The 23,404-nt window shown below is 41.9% G+C and overlaps 1 protein-coding gene across 1 annotated transcript in view; it reads left to right on the plus strand.

Annotated features, from left to right (window-relative positions):
* ALOX5 (arachidonate 5-lipoxygenase) overlaps positions 1–23,404 on the plus strand; it is a 73,797-nt gene that overhangs the window by 31,616 nt on the left and 18,777 nt on the right. The window contains exons 5-6 of the mRNA XM_031956703.1: positions 18,578–18,684; positions 19,764–19,936. Of these exons, the coding sequence (XP_031812563.1) occupies positions 18,578–18,684; positions 19,764–19,936 (280 nt within the window). The remainder of the gene's footprint in view (positions 1–18,577; positions 18,685–19,763; positions 19,937–23,404) is intronic.

Below are 23,404 nucleotides of genomic sequence, written 5' to 3' on the forward strand. Positions count from 1 at the left end.
GGGGTGCCATCTTGAAATGAATCAGTCTTTTTTTTTTTTTTTAAATATAGTGGGCAGGTGTTCATCTGGCCTGGGATCTCTAGTAAGGAGAAACGCACTTCACTATAAAGAGCACCATCTAGGGAGTCACAGGACCTGAGTGCAAATCCTATCTTGGCCACTTCTTGTGGATTGGTAAAATTAAATTATACAATTAGGGTGTACAACTGGTCAAAAATGGGAAGAATACACACCCAAAGTTAGGTACAGAAATACATTTTACTCAACAGGGAAACAAAAAGGGAAAGTAGGAAGAAGAAAATAAGAGAGAGGGTAGGTTAAGGAGAAGGTAAATCTCAACCTCTCTGAGTTTCAATTTTTTCATCTTTAAGATGAGGCGGTTGACCTAGAGAGCCGCAGAGGATCCTTACAGCTCTAGACCTTAGATCCTATGATCTTCCTTCCCAAGGCTTCTCATTCTATTATGGGGCAGCTCTAATTATTTAGAATTGTTTTTTCTTATTTTGAGATAAAATCTTCCCCTTGGTGTTGACCTTCTCCAATCCCATCTCACCAACCCTTCATTGCCTTTGCTTCCTAGGTCTATTCTTTAAAGCTGGATAGAAATAATTGTGAGCAGCTAGGGGCATAGTGGGTAAAGCATCAGGCCTGGAATCAGGAAGGTGCATCTTCATGAATTAAAATCTGACCTCAGACACTTACTAGCTGTGTGACCCTGGGCAAGTCACCTAACCCTGTTCACCTCAGTTTCCTCATCTGTAAAATAAGGTGGAGAAGGAAATGGCAGACTACTATGGGGTCACAGAGGGTTGGACATGACTGAAAAATGATTCAACAATAAGTAATAGCTGAATTCCTTCTAGGATCATAGGTTTGGAGATTTAGAACTGGAAAGGATGTCCAAACTTTTCATTTTACAGATGAAAAGTCACAGTCTCAAATAGGCTGAGCTATTTTCCCAAGATCACACAGATAACAAGTGACAGAATTTGCCTCCAGATCCAGCCCTCAGTTTCCTTGGATTCTGACTTCAAGAAATTTATGGCTTGGGAAGTAAGATAAAAAACTCACAAATAACTGTAATGTAATTACCTCCAGAGAGGTAGGGACCATGTGCTATAGAGTTTCAGGAGTCTCAGCAGTTGAGGATGATGGAGAAAAGTATCTTTAAAGAGTTGAATTTGATATACTTTAACATATTTAACATGTATGGGACTACCTGCCATCTGGGGGAGGGAGTGGGGGGAAGGAGGGGAAAAGTTGGAACAGAAGGTTTTGCAATTGTCAAAGCTGAAAAATTACCCATGCATATATCTTGTAAATAAAAAGCTATAATTTAAAAAAAGAAAGAAAGAAAAAGAGTTGAGTTTGGAGCTAGTGTTGAGGAAGAGACACGATTTCAGCAAATGGAGCTGGGGAAAGGAGAGTGGAGGCAGGGGAGGACAGTATGACTGAGAAACAGCCAGCAATAATGGAATCATAAAATATTAAGCTAGAAGGGACTTTAGAGATCACCTCCTGAAAACTTCCTATATTTCAACATAAATTTTCTTGATACCTTTAAAAAAATGATAGTCATTTCTGGGAATCCCTCCATCCTTCTCTCTTGTTCCTGGAATCAACTCTTCCTTTGAAGGAAAAAAAGGCAAGCAACAACCCCTGGTATGGTGACCATATATGACAATGCATACAGCATCCTATTCCAGAAGTCCCTCGCTTCTCTGCTTTGAGGAGACAGAGTGAGCAAATCTCCCTTGTTCTCTGTAAGGAGCTAAGCCACAGAGAGGTTGAGAAAGTGACACACCCAAGATAACTGTCTGATACTTTTGTCAGTACCTTATACTTTGTTTGGAATAGAGGTGACATTATTAGGAAGTAGGCAGAGATCAGAATCACAGAAGAAATGGAAGAGATATCAGGATTTATTTGTATTATTATTATTATTATCACCTAGTCCCATGCTTTATCTGGCTTGCATCTCACATAGAACATCCCAAATGGGCAGCCATCCAGACTGAAGATCTCCAGGGATGCAAACTCATCACATTCCAAGGCAGCCCATTTCAATCCTATCACAATCCTAAAGGAGAAGAATTCCTTCCTTTTATTCAAGCAAAATCTGCCTTTCGTCCTACGTCTGCTCTTTGGGCAAAACACATTAAATTTCATGCTTTTTGTCCACAACAGACTAGTGCTATGCTGATAAATGGCTGATAAATGTCTAAATTGGCTAGCTCCAAAAAAAATGTGTACACAGCATACTCCACAGTTTAGCCTTTTTCATTAAAATTTTCTTTATCACTCTCTTAAGTCTAGTTAAAACACAAAACAACTAATCAAGCCTTGATTTCTAGATGTGCCAGTTTCTGTGACCTAAATACTCACAATGAAAATTTAATCATCAGTTGTTAGGAGCAGATTCAAACTGTCTCCAGCACATCCTTGTCTACCATTTAAATATAGGAAGACAGAGCATTTCCCCACCTCCAAAACCCCATTCCTTCCTCCCACCTATGACATAGAATCATAGATGTAGAACTCAAAAGGACTTTAAAGACCATTTAACCATTATATTTTACAGAGGAGGAAACTGAGGCACACCAGGATTAAGTGATGCCCAAGGTCACACAACACCAGAGGAACAATTTAAACCCAATCTTCTTTCCACTGACCCCCACCTGGTCTCCAACAAATCCATCAAATCCATGATATGGCCAAGTCTAGTTGGACTCAGATCCCTTGATACCATTAGCCTTGATGAGGCTTGTATTTGCAGCCAGAAGGCATGGATTCCAATCTCAATTTTGTTACTTGCTTAGTATGACCCTGGCTTTGTCATAAGTTCTCTTACCTTCATCTGTAAAATGAGGAATTGAACTTGATGTCTTCTAAGGTTCTACTTCCAAGTCCAAGTGAATGTTATTTTTAAAAGCAAATGTTTTTATTTTTGTCTGCCATATCATACTCTCGACTCTACCAAACCCCTTCTTCTTAGTCTTCCCCCTCCCCGTCTAAAGATCTTAATTCAGTAAGCATTTAATAAGTATCTTTTATGTGCTTGAATATGGAAATATGATGATAAAAATAGTTCCTGCCCTCAAGAAGCTTACATTCGATTGATGTAAAAGGACATACTCTCCATGTCTACCCTATCTGTACTTGTAGCATTAATATTTTCAGCACAAGTCTAGTACTTTCATATTTATTAGATTTAATTTTATTGATTTTTCCGATTGTTAAATGTTTTTTATTATTTTCTCCCTTATAAAATGGGAAGTGGGATGGTCCACCTCAGCCAAACTGGGGCCACTTTTATACAGTGGTGATCCATTGAAGGTTTGCAGCCATGGCGGTTACAACACAAAACCTGGCAAAGCCAGCTTGTGCCCTGGCCACAAGTCACATGGTTACCTTTCTAATAAGTTGTAATATTCTGGTAACTTCCCAAAAGGGAGGGATGTGGTTATTTGGTTTCTTTGACCACTTCTAGCTAGCCAGTACCTGGTTGCAGTGAGTCAGCAGGACTGATAAGAAAACACATCCCAGAAAAGGAAGTTGAGTAAAAAAGACCTTCTTTCCTAAGATAGGAGGATAATGCAAAATATTATATTTTGCATATATAGAGAGATCAGCCTAATCCTCTACCACAGATAAGACAGCCTAGATTGGACCCACCATGAACCTTAAGTCAAGTATGACTGTGTAAAAACACCTCAAAAAGTATCAAATACATTAAGGTAGAATTATTGTTAAAGCATCTCATTTCTATTTGAACTACTGAGCTTTGTGGAGAAAGCCATGAAATTATGATGATTTCATCCACTTTAAATGTATTCTGTCTCATTATATCTGGTCCCTCCGGCTGCCCCATGCTTTTCTGCTCTGCTGCTATCTACTCCAACACTTAAAAGAGTGTCTGGCACATGGCAAGTATTTTATAAGTGTGTGTTGACTCGACTTGCTCGCTTATTATCCAAAGTGACTGCTCCAAATCCTTTCACTTCTCAAATGCCCAATCACATACTGTCTCTAACACATAGAGATGACTTGACCTCTTACATAATTAAAAAGATTGAGGTCATCGGAAAGGAGTTCCTCCATTTCCCCTTCTCCACTCCTCAATGCTTCTCAGTACCACTCATTCCTTTCTCCTTCCTCTCTGGTTAAGAACAAGTAGCCCCTTCAATAATGAGGTGATTCAAGGCAATTCTTATAGACGTGGGATGGCAAATGCCATTCGCATCCAGAGAGAGAATTATGGAGACTGAACATGGATTGAAGCATAGTATTTTCACTTTTTTGTTTATTTGTTTTCTTTCTGTTAGTTCCCCCCACATGCACCTTTTGGTTTGTTTTTTCTTGCACAAAATGACAAATATGGAAATATGTTTAAAAAGTTTGCACATGTCTAATCTCTGTCGAACTGCTTGCTGTCTTGGGGAAGGGGAGGTAAGAGGGAAGGAGAAAAAACTAAAACACAAAGTTTTACAAAAATGAGTATTAAAAACTATCTTTATATGTATTTGATGGGGGGGGGGGGGAATACTATTGGAAAAAAAGAAGTAGTTCTGTTTTTCCCTGAGGCCAGTCCTTTCTGCACTCGATCCCACTCTCTCTTCCATTCTCTATGACCTTCCTTCATACATCTTCTCTTTTCTGTTTTCAATTTCTTTTTCCTTTAGTTTTTCTACTGGCTCCTTTACATCTATTGTTACAAATATAATCAGCTCTCTTCCATAATGACTTTTGGTTTGTTTTTTCTTGCACAAAATGACAAATATGGAAATATGTTTAAAAAGTTTGCACATGTCTAATCTCTGTCGAACTGCTTGCTGTCTTGGGGAAGGGGAGGTAAGAGGGAAGGAGAAAAAACTAAAACACAAAGTTTTACAAAAATGAGTATTAAAAACTATCTTTATATGTATTTGATGGGGGGGGGGGAATACTATTGGAAAAAAAGAAGTAGTTCTGTTTTTCCCTGAGGCCAGTCCTTTCTGCACTCGATCCCACTCTCTCTTCCATTCTCTATGACCTTCCTTCATACATCTTCTCTTTTCTGTTTTCAATTTCTTTTTCCTTTAGTTTTTCTACTGGCTCCTTTACATCTATTGTTACAAATATAATCAGCTCTCTTCCATAAGTTTAGAAAAGGACACAAAATTTAACTGGACAATTGCATTATTCCTACCTTATTAAAGCTGATATGCTCTTTTAAAAACAAGCTGTAAATAATGAAAGTTTAAAATTTCAATTACACTTCTTTTATTCTTTTGTACTGAGTATTTTACTGTCTCTGTTGATAAGTTTCCCAACTTAAAATATATAGTTTTGAAAGTATTGGCAAACCACTATTTATAAACCATCATTTTAATAATATGCTCTAGATTTCTGCTAGGAGCTGAAGTTAGGCTCACTGGCTTATAATTTGCAGGCTCCTTTTTTATCCTTTCCATCCTTCCAACTGCTTTAAAGACATCAGTTTAGCAGTGTTTTAGGACATTGGGATGACATTCATTACATTCATCAAGGATACCCAGCTGTCCCCTTCCTATCTTCTTACATATTTTGGATTCCAGCTCTTTGTTAATATTTTATGTTTGGTTCTTTCCAATCCAAGGATCATTCTCCTTGAAAGAGAAAACAGGAGTAGTTCTACCTTCTCTTATCCATCAGCATTATTCTAACCTACTTGGGCAAGTAGAATTATTGTTAAAGTATCTCATTTGCTATGAAATTATGATTTTTTTCTTTCCTTCCTCTGCTGCCCCCATCATTACAAGAAAGGTTAAGAAACATTCCTAAGACCATGTCTATGTAAATGTCAAAGCTGAAAGGCCACCTCAGGTTCTTTGACTCAAAATCAATGCTTTCCCCATTGTTGTTTCTATTCCTTCCCCATCTGAATTTTTTATTTTTGTATTCAAAATTTTATTATTGAGAGCCTCTCCCTGCCTTTATTACCTTTAAGTTCACTTTCATATAGCTTTGGTGGTTGGGATTCTCTCTTACTTTCTCTTCTCAAAGCCTAGGGTATATATTGGAATATTCCAACTTTACTTTTTTCTGTTATTAATTCTAAGAATCACTTGCCCCTAAAGTTCACATCATTTCTACTTCAGTAACAAGTTCCTTCTTAGTCAGAATTAGTAGTTCCCCTTATTGTTTCTTCTATCTGATGAATAATTGTTCTGTAATCTTGTTGGAAGAGTTAAGATAACAACAGAAATAGCTAGAATATCACTTACTTTTGAGTAAGTTCATTTGAGAGTTACAAAATAAGGTATCATGGTTGGTCTAAAGGAGAAATTCACCCTGAGGTTGTGATCCTGATTATCGCGGTACTATCAACAGAAATAGGGAAATTGGAGGGGGGGGGGGAATGGCAGATATGGAGGACATGATGAGGCAGCTAACAAGGTAGAATGTGAATAAAGTACTGAGCATGGAGTCAGGCTGACCTGAGTTCAAATTCAATTTCAGATACTTACTAGCTGTGTGACTTGAAACAAGTCATTTCACCTTTGTCTGCCTCAGTTTCTTCAGTTGGAATAATAGCATCCACTTCTCAGGTTGTTATGGAGATAGAGTGAAATAATGTTTGCAAAGTGTTTAGCATATTACATGGTACACTATAGGTACTGTGTCAGGAAAGCCAGGTGAAAATATCTAATAAACATTTAGAAATATGGGATTAGAACTCAGGGAGACAGAGCGGCACCCAAAGGAAAGGATCAGGTTTAGAATTATGAAGAGTACCATGTAGGTGTTATTTTTAATACATTTTATTGACATTTTATTTTTACATTGCCTAAATTTCCCACTATCGCTCTCTCCTTCCACATCCCATACAACAAATATTCGTGGTTATTTGTAAAAGAAAAAGAGGAAGAAGGAAAAAAAACCAGCAAAGGCCATTAATACATTAAAAAAAATCTGACAACTTATCTATACCCATGTCCTCAGCTTCCTCATGGACACTTATATAAAAGGGACAAAGGGAGGAGGAACCATCAAAAGAGGTAAAGGAGTGATTAGAGAGGCTGGAGAAACCTGGAAAGGGAGAAGTCAAGGGAGTCAAGGTTATCAAAGGCAGTGGGGTCACTGTTTGGTACCATGGAGAGTTCCAAAAGTGTAAAAAATTAAAAATCCAGAGACTTAGGAGATCATTAGTGACTTTCACAGGATGACAGATCTAGAGGATTTTTATTTTCAATTTCCAAAAGAAGAAACAAAGGTCTCAGAAATTAAGTGACTTGCCCAACATCACATAGGTAGCAGATATCAGATAGGGAATTTGAACTCAGGTTTTTTGATTATAGAATTAGGACCCTTTCCACTGTACCATGTTTCAATAAAGTGATGGTGGAAAGGAGGCAAAAATCACATTACAAGGGTTGAAAAGAGGCAGAGAGAGTAGAATCTTCCTTAGAAGTTTGGTAATAAAGATGAGAGAGGACTTTATAGGATGCTAGCCAGAGAGAATTACATGGTCAAGAGAGTTTTTGTTTACTTTGAATAGAGGAGATCCAAGAATATTCTCGGATTTATCCTTGTGAATTGAATGTAAGAATGTGTGGATTGAATTTGGTTCCCAAGTAATGGGTCATTATGGGGATGAGGGCAAAGATAGCAATTCATCCTGAAATTTTAGTGGGCTGGAAGCTGAATATGTATTAGTGATTGGCAAAAAAAATAATAATAAGTTTAATGCTTTGGTAGATGTACTTTAGGTAGGGAGGCGACAGTCCTGTTGCAACATGTTCTGGTCTGACCACACTTATCATACTGTTTTTAGTTCTGGGAGACACAGTAATAAAGGACTGATAAGCTTCTAAGACTCCAACCATAATGGTGGGAGCTTCAAGGTCAAAACCTATGAAAATAAATAAAATCAAATTTAAACATCAAACTCCATGAGAATTGATGGAAAAGGAAACTTAGGGGACACATTGATCGTTTTCATCAAGTATCTGAAGGACTGTCATAGGAAAGAACAAGTTTGCTAAGCCCCAGAGGGCACAAATAGAAGGCACAGTGGGAAAGTCTAGCTAGAAAAATGGAAAGAAAAGCTTCTTATTAGAAGCTGTCTTAGCTTAGCTCAAATTAGAGCTGTCCATAAGTGGAATAGGTTGCTTTAAATGGATGGAAGACTCCCTTTATTGAAAATCTTCAAGCAAAGACCCAATGACCTGTTGAGTCACTTTTTGTGTAAAGTTGAACTAGATGGTGGCCACATGCAGCTCTAATTCCATATTTGATTCTGAAGATTTTCTTATTAGTTCTTTTCTCTTTCACTGAGGTTAACCATAAAGATTAAAAAAATGGACATGAAATACGTTCTTGACAGCTTCTAATCTTCTGCTGAAGGTCCTTCCTCCAGATATCTGTCCATTGTTCTGTCTGGAGAACCGGCATTAAGATGTCAATTACTTTTGGCTAAAGTTAATTATTTTGCATGGATTAAATAAAGGATTTAAATTATGGAAAACCTTAGAAAACTAGATAGCAGGCAGGAATGTTCTTCCCCTTTTCACTTCTGCCTCCTGCAAGTCCCAAGATTTTGTCCTAACTTCACCGAGAAAGTCCTGAGGGCTGGAGAGTTGATCTCCCATCAATTCCTCCACATTTACCAGTAAATGAATATTGACATGGTAAACCATGTGTTGTGATAAGCATCACAAAACATTGGGAAATAAAAGCAAAAGATAATGCAAAATATACATATATTCCAGTGGATTTTATTGAGATATAGGAGCTGCAGCTGGTTGAAACCAGATGAATGGTGAATTCAAGGAGTAACCAACTGTCAAAGCTTCTTTGGGTATTACCAGTCTTATCTGTCTGACTGCTATTTTCAGCCTCTTTTCTAGCTCATATTCCATACTTTGGTTTCTTAATCTCTTTGTATACTCCAAGGCTCTGCCCTAGCTCTTCTCTTCCCCCTTCACACTTTCTCTCATCTCCAAGTGCTCCTGAAGATTGGAGTGCTGATTGGCTTGAGCTTGTTGACAATCTTTTCTATCCTCATGATTGGTCTTTGAGGAAATTTGGCCCTTGCAAATATTCAAGACCCTCATTGGTCTCACATGTAGGCATCTATTGACTGGGATTGAATCCATGACTCCTAATTAACCTAATTAGGTTAAAAAGTTGGTGACTTTTGGATGATGACTTTCACCAAAGCTGTTGTTACTTCACAGTTCAAGATGCAGGGAGGGAAGACAAAACAAAGCCTTTTGCGGAAATTATAAGGAAAAGAACAGGTTGGCTTTTAGCATATGACCTCATAATAAGGTTTCTAATGGCCACAAAAGTCCACAAAAGAAACTAGTGATTCAACAAGTAGGGGGAAAGGATTACAGTAAGCTATGTTTAATATAAATGTTTCTTCTACTTAAGACAAGCATCTCCCCAAAGGAGGACTACCCTGGCAGTTTCAGTAGAAAATAAGTAATAATAATAACAATCATAAAAACAGTAATAATTCTAATGTAATCCATTTGCTTCACTTGTATGGGGTGAAGGGAATCATATGTTGGTAACATATCAATTACACTTTAAACTGTAGGGATGGATCACAACTGATGACTCAAGACCATCCAAAGCAGTTTCCTTTCTTCAAGACTAAACTCAGGAGTCATGTCCTGTTTTTTTTGTCATTTTGGTCATATTTTACTCTCTGTAACCCCATTTGGGGTTTTCTGGGGAGAGATACTATAGGGGTTTGCCATTTCCTTCTTTGACTCATTTTTACAGATCAGGAAACTGAGGCGAACAGGACTAAGTGATTTGACTTAGTCACATCGGTAATAAGCATCTGAGGTAGGATTTGAACTCTGGTCTGGCTTCTAACCATCTACCCAACAAGGCCAGTCTTGATTCTCTCATCTCCCTCACTGGAACCCTGCCCCCTGGAAATGACTTTGTACTTAATTATCTGTGTATATCTTCCTGTACTTCTTCATTCAAGGCAGAGAAAGTTTCCATTTTAATGTTTGTATCTTACACACAACAGATGTTTAATATATTTTTACTGATTTGCTGCACATCGAGTATGTAACAAGCCTTTAAAAAACAAACCAACCCCAGGTCTGTGGATTTTTTATTGTTTTCAGGAGTTCTTAGTGCACATCTTCCAGCATCAGCTCTGAAACTTAAATGCTTAAGCACCTTAAGAAGGTGCTTTGAGGAACAGCTAGGTGATACAGTGAATACAACACCAGCCCTGAAGTCAGGAGGACCTGAGTTCAAAGTTGGCCTCAGACACTTAACACTTCCTAGCTGGGTGACCCTGGGCAAGTCACTTAACCCCAATCAGCAAAAAAAATAAAATAAAATAAAGAAGAAGAAGGTACTTGGGACACTAAGAGGGCTAAATGATTTACCCAGGACTACTCAGGCTATGTCAGGGCTACAATTTGAACTCAAGTCTTCTGGCTCTGACAGCAGCTTTCTATCTTCTAGCCCTGCTTCTCCATAAATATTAAGCCAAGACTTTTCGGATGCAGAGCTCTGCTTATAAGCCTACTCAAAAACCTAAGCTTGTGGGCAGAAGTTTAAAAGGAAGGCTGAAAGGGGAAGGAAAGGAGGTCCTTTCTGCTGAACTTCCTGTCTTCCTTTCATAGATCCTGGAAGGTACTTCAGAGAGCACCCAGTCCACCCTGAAACTTCCTAGCAACTCACTTTAAAAGATACTTCAAAAGGAGTTCTACAGCTTCTGCTTAAAGACTCCCAGGAACAGGCAAATTTCTACATTAATCTGGAAAGTCGTCCCACTTTTAGACAGTTCTAATTGTTAGGAAATTTTGGCTTATATTGAGCAGGAATCTGGCCACAACCTCCAGCCACTGATCTGGGTTTTGCCCCATGGGACAATCTCATCTGATCACCTCTGCCATGTGGCGGCTCTTCAGGTCCTTGAAGGTAACTCTCCTGCTAGCAGTCCTCAGTCTTCTCTTCTCCAGGCTAACCATCCCCAGGTCTTTTATCCTGTATAAACTTATACATCCCATCTCCCAGTTCTTTTACTCTTCCAATCTCCTTATTGGGATGTGGGCCACCTTGCCATTGTCCTTCCTAAAGGGAGGTATTCTGGGAATACCCAGAATCTGACCCTGTATTCCAGTGAACTTGCATTAGAGCCAAGTGTAACAGGACTGACTCCATCTTCCCTCTGTGTATTCCCATTGCCCGGCACATAGTAAGCACTTAATAAATGTTGATGGACTGATTGATTAGGTTTCAATGTTCACTGTTTTGGTCCTATTTTTCCTCATCCCGAAGATCATTCTCCTTGGCAAAGGAAACAACAATACTCCACCCTCCCATTCTAGACATCTGTTATCTCTGGCCATCCTCATGCTTGCTCATCTTCCTCTTCCTCCCCCACACGTAGCACATGCCCACTCTTTCCATCTTTGCTATTTTGCCACTTCCATAGAATTTAAGAAACATAGCTGTTTCCTCCAATTTTCTGAAGATAATTTTCTCTTCCTGAAATCTTGGAAATACTCTAACCATGACTTTCTTCACGAAGCTATAAAAGTTCCTCAGTTTAAGAGCACATCCAAGTCTGTGAGAGGAGTCACTTTCTTTTTTATTTTATTTTATTTTTTGATTACATTAAGTTTTTTAATAACTTTTTATTGACAGAGCCCATGCCAGGGTAATTTTTTACAACAATATCCCTTGCACTCACTTCTATTCTGATTTTTCCCCTCCCTCCCTCCACCCCCTCCCCCAGATGGCAAGCAGTCCTATACATGTTAAATAGGTTACAGTAGATCTTGGATACAATATATGTGTACAGAACCGAACAGTTCTCTTGTTGCTCAGGGAGAATTGGATTCAGAAAGTAGAAATAACCCGGGAAGAAAAACAAAAATGCAAGCTGTTTACATTCATTTCCCAGTGTTCTTCTTTGGGTGTAGCTGCTTCTGTCCATCCTTGATCAATTGAAACTGAGTTAGATCTTCTCTTTGTCGAAGAAATCCACTTCCATCAGAATACATCCTCCTACAGTATAGTTGTTGAGGTATATAATGATCTCCTGGTTCTGCTGATTTCCCTCAGCATCAGTTCACGTAAGTCTCGCCACTCCTCTCTGTATTCATCCTGCTGATCATTTCTTACAGAACAATAATATTCCATAACATTCACATACCACAATTTACCCAACCATTCTCCAATTGATGGGCACCCATTCATTTTCCAGCTTCTGGCCACTACAAATAGGGCTGCCACAAACATTTTAGCACATACAGGTCCCTTTCCCTTCTTTAGTATCTCTTTGGGGTATAAGTCCAGTAGAAACATCCAGTAGAAACACTGCTGGATCAAAGGGTATGCACAGTTTGATAACTTTTTGAGCACAGTTCCAAATTGCTTGAGGAGTCACTTTCTTTTGAGATAAGCAATGATATTATAGCATTGGAGCTTAGGGGAAAGGGAAGTGTGACTCTCTGGTGGGTCCAGTCACTTCTGCAACAAGAGGGTCTTCTGGTTCTCCATACTCTGGACTTGCCCTGCAGAGAAGTAAGCCAAGTCAGTGGTAGATTGGTTAAATTATCAATTCTAAAACTGCGTTATCTAGGGTCCATTTCTTATCAGCCTTGTTAATATGTAGAAAAGGTGGCCATCTATGTTGCAATATTTCAAGGGCACTGGGCAGTTTTCTCTTGTACTTTTATCCCCAATCACTCACTCTCCATTGATGAATGCATGAAATTTCCCAATTAGATATTAATTCCTTTGGTGGAAGGCTTCTAATCCATCCTCAAGTATGTTTCCCCTAATGACTAATGCCCTTTTGTACATTATTAGTGTGAATACAGCTGTTAGTGCTTCTCTGAATTTGATAGAGGAAGAAGAAAATATTAGAATGCTGAAGTAATTTGTGTCCACCAGAATGAGGAAAAAGAGGTCACTTCAGAGTGCAGAAACTCAGGCTCCAGAGCCAGAGCCCACCTCCTGATGGTTTTGCTATTTGCCTTTGGGTGCGGTTCCTATTCAGATGCTTGCCATTTCCACAGCTGGACAGACCACAGGGCATCGGGCCAGTCAGGCAGACTCCTAAGGCAGTCTCTGCTATTTTCTCCCTGTATCCAGAGAGATGCAGAAAAAAGCTGAGAAAATCCTGCTCTCATTGGAGGAGAGTCTGATGAAGCTGCTCAGGGGGCCAACCAAGAAGCGTGTAGCAAGTGAACTTGTTCAGAGATAGGGAAGTTTTAATATGCCCTTGACTCTGGAGACACTCCTAATAAATGACCCTTTGGCTTTTTCTTTCCCCCTCCACTGAATTTCCTCATCAATTGTGGACTTTCATCTATAACTGGTGAATGGGGCCTCCGTGGCAACTTTTAGCCCCAGTGATGGTATCTGGTTGCAGAAGATAACTTTCTATGTCCTACTGGGAGGAAAGAAATTCCTCAAAGCATCTATAATGAGCCCATTTCAGGGCAGGAAAATGGGTCATGCTCAGAAGGTATTATCAGGGAGTCACTGCTGCATCTCTCCCATGGCTTCGGCTCTGTCCAGCACCTCAGAGCCTGAAGCAGAATCCCATGCATAAGCTTCTTGAGAATCCCCCATAATGTGGGGAAACAGAAACACCACACACACGGAATGTTACCCAGGAGCACCAGCTCTCAGAGCAAAAAAGAGGTCACTTGGATGGTATATTTTCCCTCTAAGAAAATCATCTCCATGCCTATAAGTATCAGGACCAGTCTAGGCAGGCCAGTCCAAGGTTTGGGCTCTCCCCGCTTTCTGGATTGTCTGAAAATAGTTTCAGAATGGGAAAAGGAAGGGTGCCTCTTCTAGCTCCTCGGTAGCTGTCCTGCCTCCCTTCTGGTAACGAGTCAAAGCTTAGTTATCGTCTGCACTCCTCTCGGAGAACTCCCATCTGGCCATTTTTGGTTTTGATTGCTTTTTCAGCTCAGCTGCCAAATAGCTCCTTTTGGCATGGAGCATCTCAGAAGAAGCCCTTCACAGCTAGCCCTGGAGCTTCTCACTGGTTTTGGATTCGGGAGGAGTGTCTGTGTCTGTGTGAGTGTGTGAGTGTGAGTGTCTGTGTGTGTGTGAGTGCGTGTGAGAGTGTGTGTGTGTGTGAGTGTGTGTGTGTGTATGTGTGTGTGCGTGTGAGAGTGTTTGTGAAAGTGTGTGTGAGAGTGAGTGTGTGTGTGTTTGTGAGTGTGTCTCTGTGTGTGAATTTGTGTGAGTATGTGTGTGTGTGTGTATTTGTGTGTGAAACTAGTGGTCTTTTCTCCACCTATAAAGTTGTTAGCGTCAGTCCCAGGATCCTGGGAACATCAGAGTTGGAAGGAAGCACGGGGGCCACCTGAACCAACACCCAAACTTTACAAATGAGCAAACTCCTGTCCATAGCAGCTAAATGACTTGCCTTGAGGCAGATCAGGAGAAAGTAGCAAAGCTAGAATTCGAACTTAGCTCCTCTGCCTCTCTTTCCGCTCCATGGGTTTGCCTTTCTCTACTACGATCTCTTCCAATGGCTCCTCGTGGTGTGGAAGAGAGCCAGGATTATGGAAGCCTTCCCCAAAGCGCAGGTTCTACCAGTCTAGGTCTGGGAGTACGGGCTGGGGACGGACATGGGTTCTTCTGCTCAGGACCACGTATGAAAAGCCTCACCCCACACAAAGCTGTGACAACAGGCATAACGTGCTGTAGCCTGTGGTGCTTTAGGGACACCTACACCAGGGACAGCCCAGGTTCTTCCTCGTAGTGTCAGAGCAAGAGGAGGGAAGCAGGATCCTGTGGACATAAGCTTGGTGACCCCAGTGCCAGATATGCATTGTGTTGGCCGGGAGGAGCTCAGGGGAGAGGATCAAAGGGAATACTTTGTGATTCTTTTTTAACAGATAAAGGAACTGAAACAGGATGATTCCTCATTAGGGTTCAGGTCAGATACAAGAGCTCCTCAATCAGAGACACATTATATAGAATCATAGACCCACACCTGGAACAACCTTCAGAGGTCATTTAATTTGATATCCCCCTTCCCCCATTTAAAGATTCAGAATTTAAGGCTCAGAGAGAATCCAAAGTCATTCAGGTAGCTCATTTCATAGGTAGAATTTGAACCCAGGGCATGATTCCAGCGCCACAAACTTGAGTGCCTGGAGATAGAGACAGAAAGGAATGGTCCCTGACCTCAAAGAGTTTGCAGATTTGTTAGTGAGGAAAACAACATGTACACATAATTGAAAATAAATGCAAGATAAATCCAAATTAATTTGGCTCCAGGGCAGGGGAAGCTGACAGTGGAAGAGATCAGGAAAGACATAATATAGCAGGCAATGAATTTTGAAAGAAACGAGGGATTCCAAATATGGAATGGAGGAGAAAGTGTATTCCAAAAGCAACAAAGAGAGGAAGGATGATGAATAAAAGAATAGCTTTGAGCTAATTGATAAATGAATAAGTAAGACACCTCCTCTCAGATTGACTAAGATGACAGGAAAAGATAATGATGAATGTTGGAAGGGATGTGGGAAAATTGCAACACAATACATTGTTGGTGGAGTTGTGAACTTATCCAACCATTCTGGAGAGCATTTTGATCCAGCAGTGTTTTTACTGAGCCTATATTCTAATGAGCTCATAAAGAAGGGAAAGGGACCCACATGTGCAAAAATGTTTGTGGCAGCCCTTTTTGTAGTGGCTAGAAACTGGAAACTGAATGGATGCCCACCAATTAGAGAATGGCTGAATAAATTATTGTCTATGAATGTTATGAAATGTTATTGTTCTGTAAGAAATGACCAGCAGGAGGATTTCAGAGAGGTTTGGAGAGACTTACAGGAGCTGATGCTGAGTGAAATGAACAGAAACAGGAAATCATTATACAGGACAACAAAATCATGGTGATGATCAATTGTGATGGAGGCTTTTTTAAATAATGAGGTATTCAGACCAATTTCAATAGATTTGTGATGGAGAAAGCCATCTGCATACAAAGCAAGGACTATGGGGACTGAGTGTGGATCACAACGTACTATTTTCATCTTTTTCATTGTTTGCTTTCTCATTTTTTCCTTTTTGATTTGATTTTTCTTATGCAGCGCGATAACTGTGGAAATATGTACAGAAGAATTGCATATTGTTTAACATATTGGATTATTTGCTGTTTAGAGGAGGGGGTGGGCAGAAGGGAGGGAGAAAAAATTTGGAACACAAGGTTTTGCAAGAGTGAATGTTGAAAACTATCTTTGCATATATTTTGAAAACAAAAAGCTGTTATTTTAAAAAACCTAAATGAATGAGTAAGCAATTATTAAGCACTCATTATGTGAGGGGAATCCTGCTAAGCACCAGGATCGTAAATAGACAAAGTAGACCGTTCCTTGTCCTGAAAGAGTTTTACAAAGGGAGTGGCGGCTGGGGAGTCATAGGGATGGTGAGTTAGTTGAGCCACAGAGCAGTAAAATGACAAGCCCTTTCTAGAAGCAATGGAAATAGTGATCTTATTACTGTGCTCAGTGTGTGAGGAACAGTAAAAATTTAAGAAAAGTAACGGTCAAGGGCAGCTGGGTGGTGCAGGAGACAGAGCACTGATCTTGGAGTCCAGAGTTCAAATATGATCTCAGACACTAACTGTGTGGGCAAGTCACTTAACTCCAATTGCTTCAAAAAAAAGAGAAAAGAACAGTAAAGGTAATTAAGTGGAAATGTAGTGTGGAGCCAGTTGTGAAGGTCCAGCCTTGGTATCTATCAAAATCTTACTCATCCTTCAGAGGACCACGGGATTTAGAGCTGGAAGAAGGGAATGTGCTGGAGGCAGCTCACACCGGCCGGTGAGAAGCCGTTCTTACATTTTCAGTTGGCCTTTTATGCCTCAGAAATGGAAAACTCCACCAGTTGGACAATGACTGAAAAACTTGTGGTATTAGAGTATGATGGATTACAATATTGTACTGTAAGAAATGATGAGCAGGCAAATTTCAGAAAAACCTGGAAAGACTTACATGAGCTGATGCTGAAGGAAGTGAGAAGGGCCAGGAGATCCTTGTACACTGTAACAGCAACGTTGTGCGATAATCAACTTTGACAAAGTTTCTCCTTCTCAGTAACATAATGATCTAGGATAATTCCAAAGACTCATGCTGGACAATGCTATCCACATCCATAAAAAGAAGCATTTTCTCTTTTTTTCCTTTCTCAGGGGGATTGTTGTTCCTTTTTATTCTGATTCTTTTTTTCACAACATGACTAATGTGGAAATATGTTTAATATGATTATACATGTCTAACCTATATCACCTTACTTGGAGGGGAGAGGGGAAGGAGGGAGGAAGGGAGAAAAAATAGAAATACCTTTTTGTTCTGCTTCTCTTTTCACAACATGACTAATGTGGAAATATGCTTAATATGGTTGTACATGTATAATCTATGTCAGATTACTTAGAGGGGGGAGAATAGAAACAGGGCAGGGGAGAGGGAGAAAAAATGGAAATCAATGTAAAGTAAAACTAATCTTTAAATGTAATTGGAAAAAATTAAAAGTGGGGGAGGAAGAAGAAAGGGACAAACACTATAAATCAGGCCTTCATTTATTGTTTTGTTGATTGTCTAGACCTGGAATAGTGATGGAGAAAGTATTAATATGCATATGTACTTAAAAGTGTGTACTGTTTTTTCTTTCTGGAGAGCTGATGGTTAAACATTTACCTGTGTAGTGTTTTCTCCTTTCTGGAGAGCTGATGGTTAAACATTTACCAGCCACATCTGGCTAGCAGGGAGCTTAGAGAGTTTCGTTTTTATAGTTGAGGGAACTGAGACTTAGAGAGAGGAAGTTTGCCCAAGGTCACTCAGCTGGTCTGGGGTAGGTTGAGTCTCTGAAGGTCACTGATGTTTTTAAATTCTCTCCTGCCTTAGAACTTTTTGGGAGACCCTTAACCCTCAGCCTCCTCGAGCTGTCACTTCATGTCAGGTTCTCTCTGCCTCCCAATGTGCCCCGTGCTCTCTTTGCAAACCAAGGTGATGTCAGGACCAGCTTGTGTTCTCCCAGGGCCCTTGGCTGGTGACCACTGAGCATCTCCCTGAAGTCCAAGGATGGCACAGAGGAGAGAACTGGGGGCAGAGTGAGCCAGGCCAACTGACTGACTCTTTTGTTTTAATTTCCACTGCCCAGAATCAAAAGTCCCTATGACTCAAGTGGACGTAGCAGTTCTGCTGCTTAGGAGAGAGCGTAAAGGCTGGGCAGTCACAGGAACTCAAATTTTCCTCCTGGGTCTAGAAGGGATTCACAGGATCAGTGCTGGAGGGGACCCTGGAAGCAGCTGACAGATGGGGAAGCTCAGTGTCAGAGGCACAATTTGAACTCGGGTCTTCCTGATTGCCCTCCCCATGCTCTTTCTCTTGTATCCGGCTGCCTCCATAGGTGCCCTCTCTGGGGTCCGAGTGAAGCCCGCAGCGGCTCAGCAGGGGCCGTGGGGGAAGCACATGGGGGGATTCTTTGTTCACCGGGACTGAGAATCGGGCACTGCCAAGGCTCGTGTGCCTCTGAGGCAAGGGCAGAACCTCGTCCATCCTAACAGAAGATGGTCTCTCTTGGATTGCAGGATGGAGAATCTCTTTGTGAATCGCTTCATGCACATGTTCCAGTCTTCCTGGAGCGACTTCGCAGACTTCGAGAAGATCTTTGTCAAGATCAGTAACACCATTTCGGGTAGGCTTCCCGTCCGGATGGCTGGCACATCCCCCAGGGAGAAGGGCCGCCCCTGGGTACCCAGGGGAGGGGGTGGCTTTCTTACTTTGGTCTCTCTTGAAAATTGATGAAAGGGGCTGGCTCCTGGATGCCTGCTGGCAAATGGGAGGGGGAAGCAACGGCTCCTGGTGTGGTGGGATTTCCTGTTGCCTTGGAAGTTCCACTCAAGAACCATGTGCTATGAAACACACTGCTTGATTCCCCCACCACTGGGGCCCTCCCTTACGTGTGTGGGACAGACAGAGGGGTGCATGGACAGATGGAGAGACAGATACCGAAAAATAGATACAGATGGATATCTACCACCCACATGTCAGTGTATCTGGATAGACAGACACACACATATTATTCTGTGTTTCCAATCTAATATAAGCTCCCTCAGGGCTAGGTAGGGATAAGGAAGGGACCTATGATTTCCAGTGAGGAAACTCCCCCATCAATGCTGAAGAGTCACACAAAGACTATGAGTTATAGTCTCCAAGAATTGCCTAGAGTTTTGAGAGGTTGGATAAGGTCACACAAGCAATATAGGTGTCACAGGCAAGTCTTGAACCCAGGTCTCAAGACCAGGAAATTTGACATTTTTGAGTTTGAATCCCCAGCGCCCAGCCCAGTGCCGGGGGCATCAGGGGTGCTTAGTAAATGTGGCTGATTGATAAAGGCAAAAGCATGATCAAAAACATGGCGGTAGCTGGCTCTGTACCTTTTCCCTACCAAGGATCGTAGTTCATTGGAAGGTTGAGAATAAAGTTAGGTTACTCTTCTCTTTCTGTTAGGTTGGAATCCAAATGGGGCTCCTGAGCCAAGCTCTATAAAAGTCTTGACTGGAAGACTAGCAGCGGCCTGAGCCAAGAGATGGCCGCATAGTATGGCCCCCGTCCTGACCTAAACCCCTGAAACCGTCCCCCAAACCATCCCCAGAAGGTGCAGACCTTTCTCGGGAAAGAAAGTCAAAGTTGGCTCTTGCCGATATGCTCCTCAATTCCAGGGTCTCTGACTGAGCTGGGCAGGGACTCAGGGAGGTGTTATTTCCCCCACAGAATATGTCATGAAGCACTGGCAGGAGGATTTCATGTTTGGCTACCAGTTCCTGAACGGCTGCAACCCCGTGATGATCCGCAGATGCACCAAGATCCCAGAAAAGTTCCCGGTGACCACAGAGATGGTGGAGTGCAGCTTGGAGCGGCAGCTGACCTTGGAGCAGGAGATCCAGGTAGCCACAGCCCAAAGACCCCTTCCTTCCACGCTTTCTTTGGTAACAGAGCGTTGGCTCCTCGGGGGCCGGGACGGCTCCTCTTTTCCTTCTATCTCCAGTGCTGTGCGCCTTGCCCGGTAGTGAGTGGCGGTTGTTAAGTTCTCTCAGTCATGTCCGACTCTTCCTGACTCCATTCCTGACTTTTCTTGGCAAAAGTATTGGAGTGGTTTGCTCTTGTCTTCTCCAGCTCATTGTACAGATGAAGAGACCAAGGTACACAGGATTAGGTGCCTGTCAGAGTCCTGGAGGTTGTGTCTGGTGCCGGGAACCGTCTCCAGATCTGTGCTCTGTCCCCTGCCCCACCTCCTGCCCCGGGACATAGTGGGCACTTCATAACTGCTTATTGATTATCCATGAATCTCACACTCGGGGCCCAGGGAGTGATCTGGAGCTGTGACTCCATCAGTTTAGAAAGCTCCCAGCTTGGGAAAATCCCATCTCTGTAGATCAATAGCTCCTCTAGTTGGGACTTGCTTGGGTTGTGAAACTGTTGAACCCCTTGTCACATAGGATTCTCAAAGGCAGGTTTGAATCCAGATCTGGTCCTCTCAGCTGTGATGTCCTCTAGAGCAGGAGTAGAGCAGTTCTTGAGTTTGTGTGTGTGTTTTTAAATGCATCCAATAAAACACAAGAATTACAAAGGAAACCAAGGACTGGTGAGAATGAATGTCATGTTTTTCTCACCCAACTCCACAGACCCACGGAAATCTGTCCAAGAATCCCTGTTCTACTGTAGAATATTCTTTTCATAGGTTAAGACTGGCTAAGATTTTTGGTAAACCCTGTGCATAGTGAGAAGTAATATGAGCATGTGTTTATGTTACCATCACAACATCACATCAGATAGAAATAGCTCGGTGCCGGGCGTGCAGAGCTTGCCTCAGAGCCAGGAAGAGCTGAGCCAAGGTCTCACTGCTTCTGACACACACTGATTGTGTGACAAGCCCCAGCAAGAAAGTATCTGAGACAACCTGCATTAGGAAAGAGACTCAATCTCTCTCCCTGTCCTATTGTCAACAATAGATCTCTTCTTCTTCCTCTTCTTCTTCCTTCTTCTTCTTTCTTCTTCTTCTTCCTTTTTCTTCTTCATCTTCCTTCTTCTTTTTCTTTCTTTCTTTCTTTCTTTCTTTCTTTCTTTCTTTCTTTCTTTCTTTCTTTCTTTCTTTCTTTCTTTCTTTCTTTCTTTCTTTCTTCTTCTTCTTCTTCTTCTTCTTCTTCTTCTTCTTCTTCTTCTACAACAACAACAACAACAACAACTACTACTACTACTACTACTACTACTACTATTATTACTGCTACTGCTACTACAAGTACTCCAACTACTCCCAATATCTCAGATACTGGCCAGATTTGAAGTCCTACTGGAGTCCTCCTGACTCCAGGGCTGGTGTTTATCCATTTTACTGCTCCAGGAGCTCACATTTCAGTAGCACTCGGCAGCATCTCTCCAGTCCAACAGAAAGCACACAGTCCTGGCAGGCAGACAGGGAAGCTGAGGCTCTTGCCTTCAATCACCCACTCCCCATCGGGTGCTTTGCCCCCTCCTCTGCCCTGACAGGAGGATCTCAGAGCTCATCCAATCCCAGACTTCTGGAGCCCATCTGGCTCAGCTCCTTTATGTTACAGACCACGACTCCCTAAAGCCACATGGATGGGATTCAAACCCCCCACTCTCTGACTCCCAAGTCAGTGATCTGCAGCCAGAGATTATCCTGGTCCAACTTCTCACAGAACCACTGGGCTCGGTTCTTGTCAGGAAGCACTCATTGTTATGATCTACAATTTGGATGATGACATAAAAAGCACACACAAAAATTTATGTTTTCTTAGCCCTTTTTAAAGCCTAGAAAATGCTTATCCTCAACAATCCTGTAGGATAAGGTGGGCAAGTATTAATATCTTTCCTTTATACAGATGAGGAAACTGAGGCTCAGGGAAGAGATGTGTCCCGGGCCTTTGTCTCAGGATTGTGTAGTGGAACATGTGAATCTTCTTTTGTACTGTCAACATTGGCTCCTGGCTCCTCCCCCCATTGGCATTAGATATCCTGTTCTGTTCCTGTTACTTTGTCCCTGGTGGTCTTGAGATGGACTGACAGCAACGGCCTCAGCTTTTGGCATCCTATTCTTGAAGCTCCCAATACTATCAGGGCGCCCGGGTGAGCCTCACCCCAGCCCCTGTGCCCCCCTGGCTGCCCGGTAAGAAGTCCAGGTAGGTAGAAGGTGGTCAGCCAGCGAGCCAGCGAGGGGCTGTTACATGCCTGGCATTGTGCCGAGCCAGGGCAACAAAGAGGAAGAAAGCCAACCGGACAAACAAGATCGACACCGCAGGAAAACCGGAAATCTCAACTGAGGGAAGGCACAAGTTTTGAGGGTTTTGAGAAAGGCTTCCTCTGGAAGGTGGAATTTTAACTGGGACTTAAAGGAAGTTTCTGAGGGGGCAGAGAGGCAGAAGGAAAGCAAGCTATAAAAGTGGGGGCAGTCAGTAAAAATGCCCAGGGATGGCAGGTGGAGGGTCTTATTTAAGGAACAGCCAGAATCCAGCACTGGGGGAAGAGGGGGATGAGCAGTGAGAAGCTTAGAAGGGGGTTAGGGGGAGAGGGGACTAAGAAGGACTTTTGGAAGTGACAGGTACTCTGGTACTTATTGAGTTGGCAGGGCAGGGGAAGTGACTTGGTGAGACGTGCACTTTAGGAAACAGACTTTTTCTGTCTAGCTTTCCTAAAGCGCAAACAGACTTTTTCTGTCTAGCTTCAGGAGCCCAGGGCCAGTGGGCAAAAGTCAGAGCCTGGAAGATTTCTAACAATTAGAATTGCCCAACAATCCCTGGCAGAAACCAGGCAGAGTTAGAGATTAGGTGATAGGTTTCCCTATCAGGAGTGAATTTCAGGAAGGAAGTTTAGGGTTACTCTGATGTAAGCGAAGGAAGTCTGAGAACTAATGAGTCATGTGTTAAAATAATACTTTGAAGTTTACAAAATACTTTTTCTCACAATGGCTCTCTGAAGTAACCAGTGTACCTTGTAATAATCCCATTTTACAGGTGAAGAAACAAACTCAGTGAGCTTAATGCTTATCCATAGAGAGCTAGGATGTGTTAAATCTGGGATTTAAACCTCAGCCTCCTGGCTCTGAATCTTTTGCTCGTTTCACTTACATTCTGCTGCTGGGCCAAAAGACAAAAACAAAAACAAAAAAACTTCACTTGGGGCTCACGCTCATATTCCAAAAATTTCCCAGACACCCAACAACTCCCAGAGACCGTCGATAAAAGCAGCCACGGCGAATTGGCTGAGTCTTCCCTCAAGACCAAGTGACCTTATAGGCAACGCCAATTGCCTCATCTCTCCAGAGATGCCAGCTTGGACGATGCTCAGAACTCACTACAGCCGCCAGCTGTGGTCTGAGCAGGATGTCCTGGTCTTGG

The sequence above is a fragment of the Sarcophilus harrisii genome, chromosome 2 (assembly GCF_902635505.1).
Source record: "Sarcophilus harrisii chromosome 2, mSarHar1.11, whole genome shotgun sequence".
NCBI lineage: Eukaryota > Metazoa > Chordata > Mammalia > Dasyuromorphia > Dasyuridae > Sarcophilus > Sarcophilus harrisii.